The following is a 17,925-nucleotide window of genomic DNA, read 5'->3' as shown; positions in this document are numbered from 1 at the left end:
TCCATAATCATTTTACACTAAGCATGAACACAGATTGTTGTTCGTTCATAATATTCAAATTTGTTCACAGTAGCTAGTTGTGGTCTGTAAAAAATTTGCTTCTTGCCTGTGACTCGGCCATGGCAATTGAAGGTAACTTCAGCTACGTAAAAAGCAACCCAGCAACCTGGCTCGCTGGTGGTTGCCTGTGGTCAAGGTCAAGCTTGTGTTGCGTGCGCATATGAAGCGTGTGCACGTGCCCATGCTCGTCTGATTGGCGGGGCTTAGAACAGTGATGGGAGAGCTGTATTTTCAAATTCTGCGGTTCTTTTTGCCTTTTCCAGAAAACTGCTTACCCCAGCTTTAAGCGGGTCCCACAGGTGACTTCTCCTGCCTTCACTTTAAACACACAAGTGAAACATTGCACAGATTTTCAAAGGAGAGTGTGGCAGTGTTCTCTTGGCCGAGCCAGTGCAGCGCACACTGCGCTCACTATCTGTTTTGTTCCCAACGTACTTTGAACCCAAAATATGCTGACCCCAATGACACATGTCCATTCGCACTGAGAGGAATGAAGGAGAATTTTGGACATTTTTGCCTAAAAACTAGAGTCATGTAAAACACATGTTTTTTCCCCCAAGTCACACTGGAATTGCATGGTCATCCACTGACTCCTGGTTGATGACCTTTGACCTTGTCCCCTGTGAATTCTGTGTGTGGTTTTGCTCTGGTGATGCCAGGTAGCTGATTTTGTCTCTCATCCAGGGTCCTTGCTGTTTCTCTGATGTGGAGTTCTCCACAGCTGTGTCACAAACTGGGCCACACAGCCAATTAACAATTATTTATTGATAAAAAGGAATAACTTAAGAGGAGAACTTAACCTAACCTAAAAGTGGCGTGTGTAATCAGTGAGATCAGCAGTGTAGGTGAGGGCATGAGTGGAGGAGTGTGTGGGTGCAATGTTGTACAGTGCAACAGCATAAGTCAAAGTCAACCAAGAAGCAAATGGGTGTTTCAGGGAGGAGAGAACCAAGCAACTGAGCTCCAAAAGGGTTCTTATGAAGCACTGGCATGCCGTGCCCTGTTGTTGCCAGTGTAGCTGATGACCCTCTGCCACACCCACCTCCAGTACCTGCAAAGAAAACAGTCAAACAGATCTACGTTTCCCTCACTTGTGTCTTTTCCTTGCGTCTTAGTCCCTCCCACGAGGGATGCACAGAGAGACGACAAGCGAAGAGAGAGGAAACAAGGAAATGTGTTTTAAGAGTAATTAGGCGTTGTTTCCTCTGAAGCGTCATGAGAGGCAACACCCGTGTCTGATGATGCTGGCACCGGCACAGCTGGATCTGCTAGATGGGCCAGCATCTGTCGTTACCACTATCCGGCAGCCAGGTGAATGCTATTGCCATCGTAACTAGAGGCGAAGCAGGATATAGTCTATACCCTCACTGGGTCCGTCTGGTACCACAAACACTCACTTCACGAGAACAATAAGGGCCCCATGCCCAGCACTGCACCATTTTGCATAGAACCCCATCTGCACCCCAGTGGCTGTAGTTGAAAGCTCAATGTACATTAAGAATTGTAGTTGAAAGCTCCTGAAACCTACTAAGACTAATTAAACTTTATGACCCATCCTGTGCTCTCCGCTCTCCTCCAAAGTTAAAAAAAAAAGTCAGCTGGCTGCAGGGCCTTTTCCTGTCATGACCCTTTTCTCTGGAATAATTTGATATTAGCTTTATATCAAAGCTGAAAACACATCGTTTTGCTTCAACTTTCAGTGAGTACTTCAGTCTCAGTCTCGTCATATAACATTAGTACTTACAGTCCATGTTTATCCTGCCGACGAAAATTCAACTAATAGACTGCAAAGTGTTTGATATGGACTGCATTTCACTATTTCACTAACCTTCTGCTTGTTTTTGTTCTGTGCCCTGCACCCCCCCCCCACCCCCCACCCCGCCTCTAATTTACTAATTTACTCTATTTAGTTAAAAACATTTGTTTTCACACGTTGGCTTTTAAAAACAGAAAGACACTGAGATTTGTTGTTAATATCACAAGTTTGTATTAGTGGTTATATGAATCAGGGCTTCTCCACGCCAACATTTAAAGAGACACAAACAGGGTCAAGAAGGAAAAAACATTGATCTCAACAATTCTCATCTACAAGATATCTAAGTGGAAAAGTGGGTTACACAAAGCACGGTTTATATACATATATTTATATAAGAAATACCGACTATGTTTTGGGATAAAATTCTGGGGAAAATCACACATCATTCTGCTGGTTTCGGGTGTATTGTCAAATACTTAGGTGAAATTTAATCAAACATTTGGCAAAATGGAAAATGTTGTGCACATAGTACTTTGGTGAAGTTTGATCAAACATTTGGCGAAAAAAAGTTGTGCATACAGTAATTACAGTAAGACACTAAATGTCACTTGACATATTTAAACACCATTTGAAACGTGATATCTAGTATCCAAAGAATGTCAATTTGGGTGGACATCAGTGGGTGTGCTTAAAAGATTTTGGCTCTCTAGGACCTATGGTGAAATTTAAATGATTTTTGGAAATTTTGACTTGACTTTGGAATTGAATATGACCGTAGAACGTGTGGGAAAATGCTCACTCAAATCCACGCAGCTAATTATGAGATATACATTTTTCACATTTCTGGCACCCCCTAGTGGCAGAATCTCCCAGGACTGTACAGCGAAGCTTGGACCTAGCATCCGAACACGTACACCAAGTTTGGTTTCAATAGCTTAAGCCTATTTTGATTTATGAGCGTCTATGTAAAATTTAAATTTTTAAAGAAAACGGTTTGAAAATATATAATTTCAAAACTACATGGAATATCAAAAATTGGAAAAAATAAGTTTTTTTTTTCAAATTGGATTTGGATCCAGATATGCTATGTGCTAATTCTGATGCAGATTGCTCAAACTTGGTGGGAGGAGTAGCGAAAAAGAACAGATGTGGACAAAATTCAAAATGGCACTCTTTATAAAGAGTACAGCCTTTATAAGAGTCGGCCTAGACCTGCTCTATATGTAAAGTGTTATGAGATGACTTTTGTTGTGATTTGGCGCTATACAAATAAAATTGAATAGAATAGAATTGAATTGAATTATATGGATAGATTTGTCTGGACCCACAGACACCAGGAAAAAAATCATTTTGTTTCTTAAGTTAGGCCAAAACATAAAGTTTGCTGTTATAGCGCCACCATCAGGACAATCTCTATAATTTCTTTTTGTCTTAACCTATCTGCCAGGTTTGGGAACTGTAGCTGTTATGGTTTTTGAGACCCAGATACTTTTAGGGCACAAAAAGAAGAAGGAAGGGGTTTGTTGCTTAGACCCTTAACAAGTATAGAAATAAAAACACACTTTCAAAAACTTGGAATGTTGCACATAAATTCAACGGATGCCGTATTATTGACACAGTAAGTAGGTTGAGACTATTAAATATGTATAGGTCCTTTGTTCCTGCTACATTGCATTTAAAAAGATTACAATAAAGCAAAAAATAATTTAAATAAATACAAACACACTTTAACAAAACACACAGAGATATACATTTCATACACAGACACATATTCTCACACGTTTGTCCAGTCAGAATCATCTTCCACAATGTGACCATGTGGGGAAGACTGGAAAAAAAGTCTAAAAAGCTGTACAAAACCTGCAGAGTGAGCAGCAAAGCACCATGTATTCCTGGATGTAATGGTGGTGAGGCTAGCGTGGAATAAGTTCCCAGCAAATATTTTTGATGTGGTAAGGATGTTAATGTGACAACCTGCTAGCCCTACAGAACCAGACTACTTCCTGAAACTCAATCAATCAATCAATTGATCAATTTATTTGTCACATGCAATTATACAAGGTACAATCACAGCGAAATGCAGTTTTTGCCCAGAGATAGTCAATCAATCAGGTAACAGTGGGGAGGGTTTAGTTGATGTTTAGTGTTTAGTGTTTAGATGACGACGCCCAACAGTGCTGTATTTTCAACTGAGTGCTGACTCACTGCTTCTCCCTGCTGCCCGATGAATATAGAAGTTTATCAATGACAAAACTGTTAAAAGGGCATAAAACAAATTTTACTGGTACTCAGTGTGCAAGAGAATGTTAGCAGAGATTAACAAAGATTCAGAAGTGTTTGGCATGGTAAAATAAAATTCAGAGATGTTTTCTTATAATTGTGAGATGTAATAATGATGGGTTATGGAAGTCATAATTACAAGAAGATTGTCACAAATGTATGAGAAAAGGATTCTTGGATAATCGCTGCTATTGCTGTTGATTAAGGACCGTTTCATGGATCATGTTGATGGAGATTACATTTTTTTATTTACCTCCTGCCAGCTGTTGATATTCTCTCCAGAAAATACAGCGTGACAGCATTGGTTGTTGGTTTATACAGCATTAAAAAAATCGTGTATATCACAGCACGAAGGACAGTCCATTTCTTATTGCACAGCAAATAGGAATGGTGTGTAGACTGGACTGATGAGTATGACGATGAAGTACAACTTTAACTAGATGCATCAGTTGCTTACCTTAACAATACCTGAAGAATACTTCATTAGCCATGACCATCCACTTTCCATTATCATAACCAAGTAGAGAATTGGCAGTTAATTTACTTTTAAGTCAACATGGACAGGAAGTCCTAAAAGTGCTCAGAATATTGAAAAGTTTGAACATTGTGACAACTTCATCTGCCGATGAATATATGACGATATTTGGCAAGTGGCAAGAAAATGCCATAGATTTGTATAGCTTATAATGCTTTTCTCAAAATGACAAGATCCTTGACCTTATAATTATGAGGTATACAAACAATGACCTTATAAGAACCAAGCTTGAAATTTTGTGACCCTGTGAAATTTGCTGTGAAATTATCAAATAAATACAAACATAAATAATAATAAAATACACAAATAAGCCTTTTTAGATATGTGCTTCAGTTCAGAAGTTCAGAAATCCAGTAGTTTGCAACTAGTCTGATGTGGTGTAGATGTTAATGTGACAGCCTGTTAGCCCCACAGAAGCAGACTACGTCCTGCAAACTCCCCACTTGAGGGTTACGGGAACGAGCTGAAAACACAACATTTATATATTGTCTCTGTCCTGATAAAGTTGTAATGGCGAAAGTGTTAGCAAAGAATTGCCTCCATACACATTTCTAGCATCTTGCTCTTAAGTCGCTAAATGCTCCACTACGCTCACCAGCTAGTCTCTAACTTTGTATGCTGTTTGCTGCTGAGCAGGTAATGTACAGCCTTTTCACTGAAAACAGCTGCCTGCTGCTGCTGGAAATGAGCTTGATGAGAGCACTGAGACTGAATCAAAACAGTAGAGGCTAAAAATCTCCATAGACCTGAGGGGAACTGCAGAGTTGGTAATAAATCTCTGCGGTTTCATCACTACGAGTGACACCTTTCACATTACACATAGTCATTTGATCTTATTGATATAAAAATATTGATTAGTGCAGCTTTAAACATTGATTATTTTCTAGTTTTGCAGTGTTGTTTTTTAATATTAAAATATGCTGTCATAATTACATGGAAGCCATAATTTGGAGGGAATTTCTTTTTTTCAAATGCAATGTGAATGCAATCCATAGATTCCATAGATTTGTGGCCAACTTTGATGTTTTTCAGCTCCAAGAGGAACTAGACATGAATCAGCACTGAGGTTAAATTTTCTCTCAATTTGGGAAGCCAGGAAGTATCCTGTTTGACTATAACCTGGTAAAGACGCTTGGCTTACTCCTGTAATATGAGCTCTCAAGTTTATTCTAACCCAGTTATGATGTTTACCTACACCAATCCAAAAGTGTACTCAGTAAGGAAAGAGAAAAGGGAATTCTCCACGCATGTAAACCATGCATGGAGAATTCCCTTTTAGCTGTTTAGCTTCTGACTGACAAAACTGAATACCAACAGACATACAAGTCCTGAATGGACTGTGTGTTTGGAGTGAGTCCTTACAGTTCATTTGGAAGGATCCAGTTCTTTAATGACTGGTTCTCTGTTCAGGTAGGTGGCCCAATAGACCAGGTTAAAGCTCCCAAACAGCACAGGGAACATGATGCGGGAGATACGGTCGATCTTGCTGACACTGTTAAAGGTTTTCTTGCTCTGCTCGGGCTTCGTCTCCACTGTAGTCTTGTTGGGATCGCTAAGAGCACACTTGGAGATGGTGGACAGCGTGGAGTCTTTTGTGATGTTGGGAGCGTAGTTAGCCACAGCTACAGCATAGGCATTGTTCTTCTTCATGATGGATGCTTCCTTTTTCTGCAGGAAAAACGCCTCAGGGTTAGAGACCTTGTGAAGTAAATATTACTACTTTTCCATGCTCAATTGATATTGTGGTGCATGCAAAGTTTGGGAGGACACAAATTCACTGTGTCTACATGTGTGCTGCAGCTTTGCTATAATGGCACACATGACAGTCAGAATAATATATAATTTCACAGGAACAGTCATGTCATTTTTCATAAAAAAAATAAAATTATACAGTTAACAATATTTCTGCTAGAAACAGAAACTGGGAGCAGCTTTTCTTCTTAGCAGAAATGCTGTTTACTGTATACCTTTATTTTTTTACAGGGAAAAGGCCCATTGGTCAACTTTACGAGCCGCTACGGTATCTTAAGGACTCAGCCTTGATGTGTGGTACGCTTTCTATTGGGTGAGTAGAATGATTAAAAGTAACCATTCTACTCACCGAGTACCGAGTAGGCGCGTACAATTTAGTTCACTCTGTGTGAGCTGAAGGCTGCTAGCATACATGACATACCAGAGGTGGATGAGGAACGAGAGATGATCTATGAGCTTTTCTCCGCCTCTATGTGATGCACTTTCACGAAATGTTTCCAAAGATTGCTTGTGTGAATTTAATGTGCTCTGTTTTATTGTAAAGTACTTTGTAACTCTGTTTTGAAAGGTGCTATATATAACACTTCTCTGCGCTTCCATTAGAGCAGTTACCCACCCAAAACCCCATAATGACTGTGTCTGCCCCCCGACCACTTAAATTAATTCAATCAAAATTAAACAGGAGAGGAGTCATTAATAAAAAATTTTAAAAAATTAAGACCACCACTGCTATAGGCCAAAACAATAGGAAAATTAAGTGTGGACTGTTAAATATCAGATCTCTGTCATCTAAAGCTGTATTAGTAAATGAGCTAATATCAGATAATCATATTGATCTACTGTGCCTGACAGAAACCTGGCTGTGTCATGAAGAGTATGTCAGCCTGAATGAATCCACTCCGCCCAGTCATACTGATACTCACATCCCTCGAGGCACCGGCCGAGGAGGTGGAGTTGCAGCCATTTTTGACTCAAGCCTGTTGATTAACTCTAGACCTAAACTGGATTATAACTCATTTGAAAGCCTTGTTCTGAGTCTCTCACTCCCAACCTGGAAAACACTGAAGCCAGTCTTATTCGTTATAGTCTTTCGCGCTCCAGGTCCATACTCTGAATTCTTATCTGAATTCTCAGAGTTTTTATCAGGTTTAGTCCTTAAAACAGACAAAGTCATTATCGTAAGTGATTTTAATATTCATGTGGACGTTGATAAGGATAGCCTTGGTACTGCATTTATCTCTTTATTGGATTCGATCGGCTTCTGTCAGAGGGTACAGAAACCCACTCACTGTTTTAATCACACCCTCGACCTGGTTCTGACATATGGACTTGAAATTGAACATTTAATTGTCTTTCCACAGAATCCTTTGTTATCGGACCACTATTTAATAACTTTTGAATTCCTATTACTGGACTACACGCCATTAGGCAAAAAAGTCTACACCAGATATCTATCTGATAGTGCTGTACCTAAATTTAAGGAAGTGATTCCATAGGCATTTAATTCAATGCCATGTCTCAATACAACTGAGGACTCCTATGCTAACCTTCGTCCCTCCCAAATGGACGATCTTGTTGACAGTGCTGCAGGCTCAATGCGATTGACACTTGACTCTATTGCCCCTCTTAAAAAGAAGAAACAAAGAAAGTCAGCTCCATGATATAACACCCAAACCCGCAAATTAAAGCAAACAGTGCAGAAACTTGAAAGGAAATGGCGATCCACCAAACTGGAGGAATCACTTTAATTTCGCAAGATAGTCTTAGAACTCATAGGAAGGCCCTCTGTAAAGCCAGAGCAGCCTATTACTCATCATTAATAGAAGAGAACAAGAACAACCCCAGGTTTCTCTTCAGCACTGTAGCCAGGCTGACAGAGAGTCATAGCTCTATTGAGCCATGTATTCCTATAACTCTCAGCAGTAATGATTTCATGAGCTTCTTTAATGATAAAATTCTAACTATTAGAGACAGAATTGATCACCTCCTGTCTTCAGGTAGTACCTTACCTTCAAACACAGAAATCTCAGAAATACCGTAAAACCTGATGTATATTTAGATTGCTTTTCTCCCATTGACCTACACCAAATTACTAAAACCATCTCTTCATCTAAGCCATCAACTTGTCTCTTAGACCCCATCCCAACCTGGCTGCTTAAAGAGGTTTTACCTTTAGTCAGCACTTCTTTACTAGACATGATCAATCCGTCTTTATTAACAGGCTACGTACCACAGTCCTTTAAAGTAGCTGTAATCAAACCTCTTCTTAAAAAGCCCACTCTTGATCCAGAGGTTTTAGCCAACTATAGACCTATATCTAACCTTCCCTTTCTCTCCAAGATTCTTGAGAAAGCAGTTGCCAACCAGCTGTGTGATTTTCTACATGACAATAAGTTGCTTGAGGACTTTCAGTCAGGTTTCAGAGCTCATCATAGCACAGAGACAACACTGGTGAAAGTTACAAATGACCTTCTAACTGCATCAGACAAGGGACTTGTCTCTATACTTGTTTTGTTAGACCTTAGTGCTGCATTCGACACCATTGACCATCATATCCTATTACAGAGACTGGAACATTTAATTGGCATCAAAGGAACTGCACTAAGCTGGTTTAAGTCGTATTTATCAGATCGATCTCAGTTTGTACATGTTAACGATGAATCCTCCATGTACGCCAAAGTCAGTCATGGAGTTCCACAAGGTTCTGTGCTTGGACCAATACTATTCACCTTATATATGCTTCCTTTAGGAAATATCATTAGAAAACACTCCATACATTTTCATTGCTATGCGGATGATACCCAGCTATATTTACCCTAACCCTAACCCTAAGCCAGAAGAACCTCATCAGTTAGCCAAGCTCCAAGCATGCCTTAAGGACATAAAGACCTGGATGACCTGTAATTATCTGATGTTTAACTCGGACAAGACAGAAGTTATTGTTCTTGGCCCTGAACACCTCAGAAACACAGTATCTAAGGATATTGTTACCCTAGATGGCATTGCCCTGGCCTCCAGCGCCACTGTGAGGAATCTCAGAGTTGTCTTTGATCAGGACATGTCCTTTAACTCCCACGTAAAACAAACTTCAAGGACTGCCTTCTTTCACCTCCGTAACATTGCAAAAATCAGGAAGATCCTGTCTCAAAAAGATACAGAAAAATTAGTCCAAGCATTTGTCACGTCTAGGCAGGATTATTGCAATTCCTTATTATCAGGCTGTCCCAATAAGTCCCTGAGGACTCTCCAGCTGATCCAGAATGCTGCGGCACGTGTACTGACAGGAACCAGGAAAAGAGATCATATTTCTCCTGTGTTAGCTTCGCTGTACTGGCTTCCTGTAAAATCTAGAATAGAGTTTAAAATCCTTCTCCTGACTTACAAAGCTCTTACTGGTCAGGCACCATCATATCTTAAAGAGCTCATAGTACCCTATTACCCCACTAGAGCACTGCGCTCCCAGAATGCAGGGTTGCTTGTGGTTCCTAGAGTCTCCAAAAGCAGAACAGGAGCCAGAGCCTTCAGCTATCAAGCTCCTCTCCTGTGGAATCGGCTCCCAGTTTGGGTCCGGGAGGCAGACACACTCTCTACTTTTAAGAGTAGGCTTAAAACTTTGCTTTTTGATAACGCTTATACTTAGGGCTGGCTCAGGCCTGCCTGGACCAGCCCCTACTTATGCTGCTATAGGCCTAGACTGCTGGGGGACTTCCTATGATGCACTGCGCTTTCCTCCTCTCCCTCTTCATCTTTACACATTCATCACCCTCCAATGCATGTTACTAACTTCATATCTTCCATGGAGTTTCTTTGTGCTTTGTCATATCCCAGGTTCCTGTGGATAATGGTCCTGGTACGCCTGGGTGCTGCTGCCCAGGGCATGCCTGACTCTCATCACTACAGTTATTATGTTTAGTCGTAGTTCTGTTACTATCAAAGCTGTTATTGCTATTATTAATCTCAGCTATTATTACAGATGTAACTACTATTATCAGTCATATTTCCATTATTATTATAATCATAGCTGCAATTTCTACTACTAGTGCTGCCATACATCTCTGCCTGTCTGTCTGTCTGTCGGTCTGTCTATCTGTGTCTCTACGTCTATCTCTCTCTCTGTCTCTTTCTGTCTGTCTGTTTGTCTCTCCCCCTCTCTCTTTCTCCCTCCCTCTCTATGTCTCTCTCTCTCTCTCTCTCTCTCTCCCTCTCTCTCAAACCCAACCGGTCAAAGCAGATGACCGCCCACCTAGAGTCTGGTTCTGCTCGAGGTTTCTGCCTCTTAAAAGGAAGCTTTTCCTTGCCACTGTCGCCAAAGTGCTTGTTCATGGTGGGAACTGTTGGGTCTCTGTAATAACATTATAAAGAGTCGGTCTAGACCTGCTCTATTTGTAAAGTGTCATGAGATTACTTTTGTTGTGATATAAATAAAATTGAATTGAATTGAATTGAATTGAATTGACAACAGCATTTGAGCTTCCCATCCTGAGCATGACGTCAGACGGAAAATGGCTGCCATGTGAATATGGTGAAAAGACCTTGAAGAAGTTATCTCCTGCTGTTTTAGCTGTCATTTTGTTGTCTCCTGCAACACAGCCTTCTATTCAAAAACAAGGCAAAATTCTGTTACCTGTTTATTATAGTGTTTGTTTGAGTCCATACTTTTGTATTCTTAACTAGATTAGAAGTTGATGATTGTTTATAACTAAATGCTACCAGCTGTATGTGTGTTTAAGTTCATGTAGCAATATCTAAACCACCGTTATTAATGAACATATGATGTTTGATTTCGTTTTAATCCATTGGACACTAGGAAAACAAATAGCCATATGTTCTTGTAGTAACAAGGTGTTATTTAAGTTTACAGTGGCCCTCAAATGATCAGATATGGCCCTTAGTTGTGTAAGGCTTGCACTTATGGCTAGAAAAACTGTAACAACCATGCATTCTAGTAAAAAAAGGGACAGCATGCTTTTGGCAGAGCAGCAATTATACAGATATATAACCAACAACCTTATCATGCTCATTATTTACAAATAAAGCCGTCTTATATAAAGTTAATTTCCATTTTAAATATAAATTATCTTAGGCACACAATGACATTACTTTGATTTAATGTATGGAGCCTCTATGCAAAACGGTATGTCCCTGCATGACTGGTGGAGGCTGCGCAGCCATCTGCCACTACTGGAGCCAAGTTCCACTGTCAACAGTATTTTGTAAAACGTCCTATCTCGTCCAACTGGTCGAAATCAAATTTCCTCAGTCAATCAGACTTGAATGATTGATTGATTGATTGATTGACCTCTACTTTCTAGCATCAGAACACCATTGTGTCTTTGTTCCCAAATGAATCTGATTCTTGATTCTCTGCTATCACATCCTGTTTCAACCATATATTTTTAGACTGAGTGTGACATACATTTACTGAGGATATAATCATCTCTGATGTCCATCATAAATAATTTTACTTTTATATGCCAGTTTGCCAAAATGTGAACATACAAAAACAGGGCTAAAGTGGTAGCCCAAAGCATAGGTCACTGAATACATAGCTATTATACTTCCTGTTCACATCACTCAGTAAGTCCCCAACTCATGGGAACTGTAGTTCAAAACCTTTGAGAATGATATTCCCCAAATCAAAGTAAACCTAACAATAAAACTACAAAATACAAAGTGTTGGGGTGGTGCAGTTGTTTTGATTTTGTTTCAAGGGGGGCCCACAGTGTCGGAATTTGAAAACCCCTGTTTTAACCTAACCACACTCTGGACTCAGGAGTTCTGCAATTTGTACACCCACCTCCCGCCAGTTTGTGAACATAACATACATTTAGAGCTTCTTTCACTCCTAAACATTTTGCCAGAGAACATAATCCAGGCAGTATATATAAGCAGACAGGGTTGTTACAATTACACCAGTAGGGTCCTTCCCGAATTTGCATCTAGTCCGGGAAAACCAAGACAAATGCAATCAGACACAGTATACTGTTTGTATCTCTGCTAGCCACATCAGCAGTGTAGACGGATGTGTAAAAAAAAAGAGTATTAAATCACATGTAGATTTCAACTGGGTATGAGACTCTTGAAATGAAAAGTGTCAACCAGACCTGCTGCTGGGCAGACATTAGGCTTACTGTAAATTCTCAATGGCAGCGAGACTAGGCCCTTATATATGGAACAGGCTTATATTAGACATATGCTTTTATTCCTGGTTTCACCTGCTTCCTCAATACACACTCAAAACCTCCTCCATTTTCACCTGTTATTGAAATAAACTCAATAAATAAATTTCCACAGCTCTAATTCCATCAGTAGATCATGTCATACTCACCACTCTGCTGCTCTCACTTTGTCTTCTCTATTGGAAATACAGTTTTCATTCACCAATTAATTCCTGTCCTTTCACTTTTCCTTTTCTCCCGAGAAATGTTAAGCTACTGTGAAAGCAGTCATGGTACCTGCATGCAGCTCAACACTTCCAGCTGTTTTTTCCCAGCCTTACCTTTACTGGTAGGTTTTTAATGTGAAAAATCTACAAGATGTGTTGAACAGCTCAACATTGGTCAGGAGAATTTCAAATCAGCAAGTACATGAATCAGGTATTTCTGTAAATAATATCAACTCATGGCAGCACAGTGGTGAGTGAAAACTGACTGTTGGAATTAGTACTGTCAAAATGCACATTACGGTAAATTTACCATGTGAGAGCTATTGTACTATTGGCTACAGGTAATTTTGCCGACCAGCCTTTATTTGTTCATGCTGGCTGTTACTTGAATGCCGGCTTTTATATGAGAATTTACGGTAGTTGTATTCAGTTTCATTGGACAGCACGTTCTGTCAACTTCTATCAACAGCAGCCTCAACAGAACTGTTAATTGCAGAGAATCCACTGCATTTGATGGCCTAGTTTACTTGTTCTGGTATATGTATATTACCAATAGGCTGCACTTGCAGCCCTGCAAAATCAAGTTTGCCTAGTCTTGTTTTATACTGGTTGTCCATCCATTTCCCGGCCTCTCCATAAGTAAGCATAAACAACTAATAAGGAAGGTTCTGTTAGTTCACAGAACAACCCCACACACAGTCATCCCCTGAGTGTAAATGGCCTTTATGATTGATCCTGAAGTGGAATGGTTCCTCTAGGTGTGTTACAGCTTTACCTTGTCATTGACAACACTTTTTCCATCCCAGGCCCAGCCTCGCTTGGTGAAGTAGTTGACAGTAGCAAATTCAATGAGTGCAGAGAAGACAAAGGCATAGCAGACGGCGATGAACCAGTCCATAGCAGTAGCGTAGGCCACCTTGGGCAGTGAATTACGGGCGCTGATACTCAGGGTTGTCATTGTGAGAACTGTAGTTACACCTGGAAAGAGAGAGCCAAAGCATATAGAAAAAAGTATGTTCAGTATGAGAGAATATATTTAGTAAAAGGCAAACAGGAGAGAAAGGCCTTAAAAAATCATGTCCCATTTGCCAAGTGCTTTTATCGCTTGACTCCAGAACAGTAGACACACTTAAACAGGAGATCAGGACATAGAGTGGTAAATTACAAGATGTGCAGGTAACACATAGTTGTTAAAAAATGCATTTGCATTATGTTTTGTTTCGGGCATGTGATGGAAATGCCATATAAAAACAGAATAAAACTAAAAAGAAACAAACAGAAATGTTTCAAAAGAATTGGTGAAAGGTGAATGTTACATGTTCATCCTCATATTTACCTATCATTTCTCACAACACATTTACATTTCATAAAACTGAGTTTTATGGAGGCACCACAGTTCCTGAATACAGATCTGGCAGACATCTGCAAGGGGCAACAGCCTGCTAGGGAAGAAGTCATGCCAAAAGACTCTCTGCAGTGTAAAGTCAAATATCAGATATGAGACACAGCAGGACAACGAAATTTGTTGTATTTAAACATTTGTTATTAATTAAACATTTGTTATTAATGTAGAACACAGTACAAACTGATGTGGTGACTGTGGTGTTTCAGAAAATGTCTACTTGTCCTGAATGAGGCATAGCTGACGTACTGGACGTGGGCGGGGCTAGACATCCAACCCCCACCTTCCCGCTGGGCTGCTGCCAGGACCACTTGCAGTAGTCTGAGCTGAACACAAACACACGCAGGCTCACTCCCACACACACGGTTGGTTTCTAGCTTGTTTACGGCGAACGCCTCTGGAGTTGGTACACAGTTTGGAGTGAATAAACACGAATAAACACAAACGGTCCAAGCCATGCATATAACATGAGGAGAATACATAGTTCGCTATTGGTCTGAACACACCTTTGGAGTTTTAAGTTCAAAGTTTGATTTTGTAAGTGCAAAAATCAGTGCAGTAAGAATAGTTCAACCTGTCTCCAATTCAAATCAAGAAAAATAAAATCACTAATTTTTCATTATTCTTTGCTGTTTCAAAACACAGGCAGATTTAAATATTGTCACTGCACTTGCAGATGTTTTCACTTGTTTAAAGACAATAAGTGGTAACACTTTATTTTACGGGTCCGGAATTTCAAATACACAGTGTTCCAATTTTCCCGATACTAAATTATTTGAAAATGAATTGTGAATTACTTATCTATGAAATAAAGCGTTACCAAATAGGGTTGTTAGGACTGAAATATCGACAGAAATTACTTGATTAGGTGGACACTTTTTGCTGTCTTCCCAGAGGATGACTTGCATTTTTTAGTTTGACCTTGCTTCTAGCACCACCATCAGGTCAAAATGTCCCTTTGCCCAATACCCTCTCTGCGTTTATGTGTCCTGCAAAGTTGATTTCCATGCACCATGTTTCTGGTGAACCCCTGATATTTCTGTAGCACCACCGTCAGATGTCTTTGTGCAAAAGAAACATTTCAATCTCATGGGAATAGACACATTGTCATAGTTAAGCCCTCATGATCAAAATGGTATGTAGGAGGAATGGAAACACAAGAGTAGTCATTGGGATTGCACAGAATTTGTGAAGAATTAAAGTAATGAAGCAGTTAGGTAATCAGGACCAGAAATTGGTTGATGCTGGTATTGGTGCCTTTTTTCCATGAAAGTAGGAATATTTACAAAAAGCCTTGTAGAGTACTTTGTTATTTAGTCCCTGTCAAAACACAGACACCTGACAAGAGACTCTTCTACACACCTACACAACTCATAATGACAGAGACAGAGAGAGAGAGAGACCGATAGACAGACAGAGATGCACAACAACAACAGTAATAATATGTGACTAATAATAGCAATAATAACTTTAATAATAATAGAAATCTCTTTTAGCCCAAACACACTGGAGAGGAGACAGAACAAAGGTGAGTGATCGGAACACAAACATTACACAATACACTATTGTGCAATCAAGCAACAGTTAACACTTACAGTTAACAGTTATCAATCCATCATAATTTGGGCAAAACTTATACCACATTGAGGACATTATGTTCAGGTAACCAATCCAGCCAAGCTTTACAGGGCCAACTTTCAATCAATTCCAGCTGAGAGGCAGCTACAATATCAACAAAGCACACATACTCAATACATGCAACAATTTCAATACAACATTCATCCCTTCAGGCGTGTGCCTTATTTGTTTTACCCATACTGTATACAATTGTGCAACCAAACGCTACAAAATACTGGTCAGCATTAATACAAAAAGCATAACAATGACCACAGCATCAACACAAACCAAGCATTAGCAGTTTCATTAAGCTATTTTATTGCAGGAACAATGTAATGCATTGTGTTCTATTATGTTGGTGTTGTTGTGCGCCCTCTCAGTATTTAACAAACAGCACTGAAAGCCCGGTCAGCCATGGCTCATACTCCGTTGGAATTAGCTGCAATACAAATTTTAAACTTGCTACAATAAGACGGCTTCAGCCATGCATTTCTTTGATGTTGTAAGAAGCAGCAGAAGCAGGAATCACACTGTGAGGTGGAGTCATCTTTTTATTCTCTTCCCCTGCCAACTGGGACAGGGGAGTAATATCATTTTTATATTCTATATAAATAAATTATATAAAATATCGGATCGGGGGCGCCCATAATTGTATTTGTCTCGCACTATAACCAGAGATTAGCAGCTACAGACCACTCACCTATATCCATGAAGATCTTCATTGGCATTTATCCTTCCATTAGAGATTTGACAAAAAAAAGGAGGAGTGGAGGTGTACTTAACAGACTAAGGATGAATCTCCCATCAGACCCCTCCCCTCCCTCCATCATACTGGTGAATGTATGTTCCCTTCTGAAAAAGATGGATTTAGTGTCGAGAGCCTTCAGGGAAGAAACATGGCTCGACGAGTCAGTCTCGATCATTTTTCCATCACAGTGGTGCACTGACGCCTCACAGCAAGAGTTTGAACCCGCTGGCCAGCTGAGGCCCTTCTGTGTGGAGTTTGCATGTTCTCCCCATGCTTGGGTTCTCTCTGGCTGTGATAAACTGGCGTACCCCACCTCTCGCCCAATGTCATCTGAGACTGGCTCCAGCCCCTCGCAACCCTGCAAAGGATAAGTGGTTGTGGAAAATGAATGACGGCTGAGCGGACCAGTCAGTGAGGCAAGGAGAGGGGTGGTGGGGTCTGCATCTATGTCAATAGCAGGTAACATCAAACCCACAGCAAGGTCTGTACACCAGACATAGAGATGCTGATCCTATCATTACGCCCCTTCTAACTCCTTTTTTTTTTTTACATCCCACCCAGCGCTAACACCACTAAGCAGCTGACTTGAGGGTGTTCTGCCCTCTCTCCACTAGTATGTGGACGTTCCCACAGGGAAAGACAATATTTTGGACATGTGTTATGGAAACATTACTGATATGCTCAGTGGTCAGGTGCATCTTCCACTCGTTTTGCTGACCACAATCTGTCAATTTCTGCTCCTCCTGAAGGCATTTCAACGCTGGGACTGGGCTTTCCTTAAAAAGCCTCCAGTAGACACTGTGGAGTCCTTCCGTTTCCTGGGCTCCATCATCAGCCTGGGCTCCATCATCAGCCAAGACCTCATCAAGAAAGCCCAACAGAGGATGTACTTCCTGAGGCAGCTGAGGAAGTTTAAGCTGCCACAAACAATGCTGGCTCACTTCTACACTGCCATCATAGAGTCCATCCTCACCTCCTCCATCACTGTCTGGTACGCTGCTGCCTCCACCAAGGACAGGTGCAGACTGTAGCGTATCATCCGTTCTGCAGAGAGGGTGATTGGCTGCAACCTCCCATCTCTTCAGGACCTGTACTCCTCCAGGACCCTGAGGAGAGCAGGGAAGATCGCTGCTGACCCTTCCCACCCCGGACACTATCTGTTTGACCCCCTCCCCTCTGGCAGAAGGCTGCGGACCAAAACCTCCCGCCACAAAAACAGTTTCTTCCCCTCTGCAGTCAACCTGACGAACTTGCCTGGGTCCACTCCACCGAGTTGACTGCATCTGGTCTGGCATCGTGACATCAACCGTGGCCGAGTGCAGTGATTTGCTGTTGTTGTCTGATAAACCCTTAAACGCGTTCACCTAGACTTCCTGGATTGTATTTCATT

General features: G+C 40.7%; 1 protein-coding gene across 1 annotated transcript in view; it reads right to left on the bottom strand.

Moving 5' to 3' along the window:
* Positions 1 to 5,996: 5,996 nt before the first annotated feature.
* The window catches only part of gabra2a (gamma-aminobutyric acid type A receptor subunit alpha2a), a 51,556-nt gene continuing 39,627 nt past the window's right edge, over positions 5,997 to 17,925 (bottom strand). Inside the window, 2 exon segments of the mRNA XM_070921097.1 lie at positions 5,997 to 6,299; positions 13,544 to 13,746. Coding sequence (XP_070777198.1) covers positions 5,997 to 6,299; positions 13,544 to 13,746 — 506 coding nt within the window.

Source organism: Enoplosus armatus, chromosome 15 (assembly GCF_043641665.1).
Source record: "Enoplosus armatus isolate fEnoArm2 chromosome 15, fEnoArm2.hap1, whole genome shotgun sequence".
Classification (NCBI taxonomy): domain Eukaryota; kingdom Metazoa; phylum Chordata; class Actinopteri; order Centrarchiformes; family Enoplosidae; genus Enoplosus; species Enoplosus armatus.
Note: the sequence above shows the minus strand (reverse complement) of the source record. Positions and strands in the feature narration are given on the sequence as shown.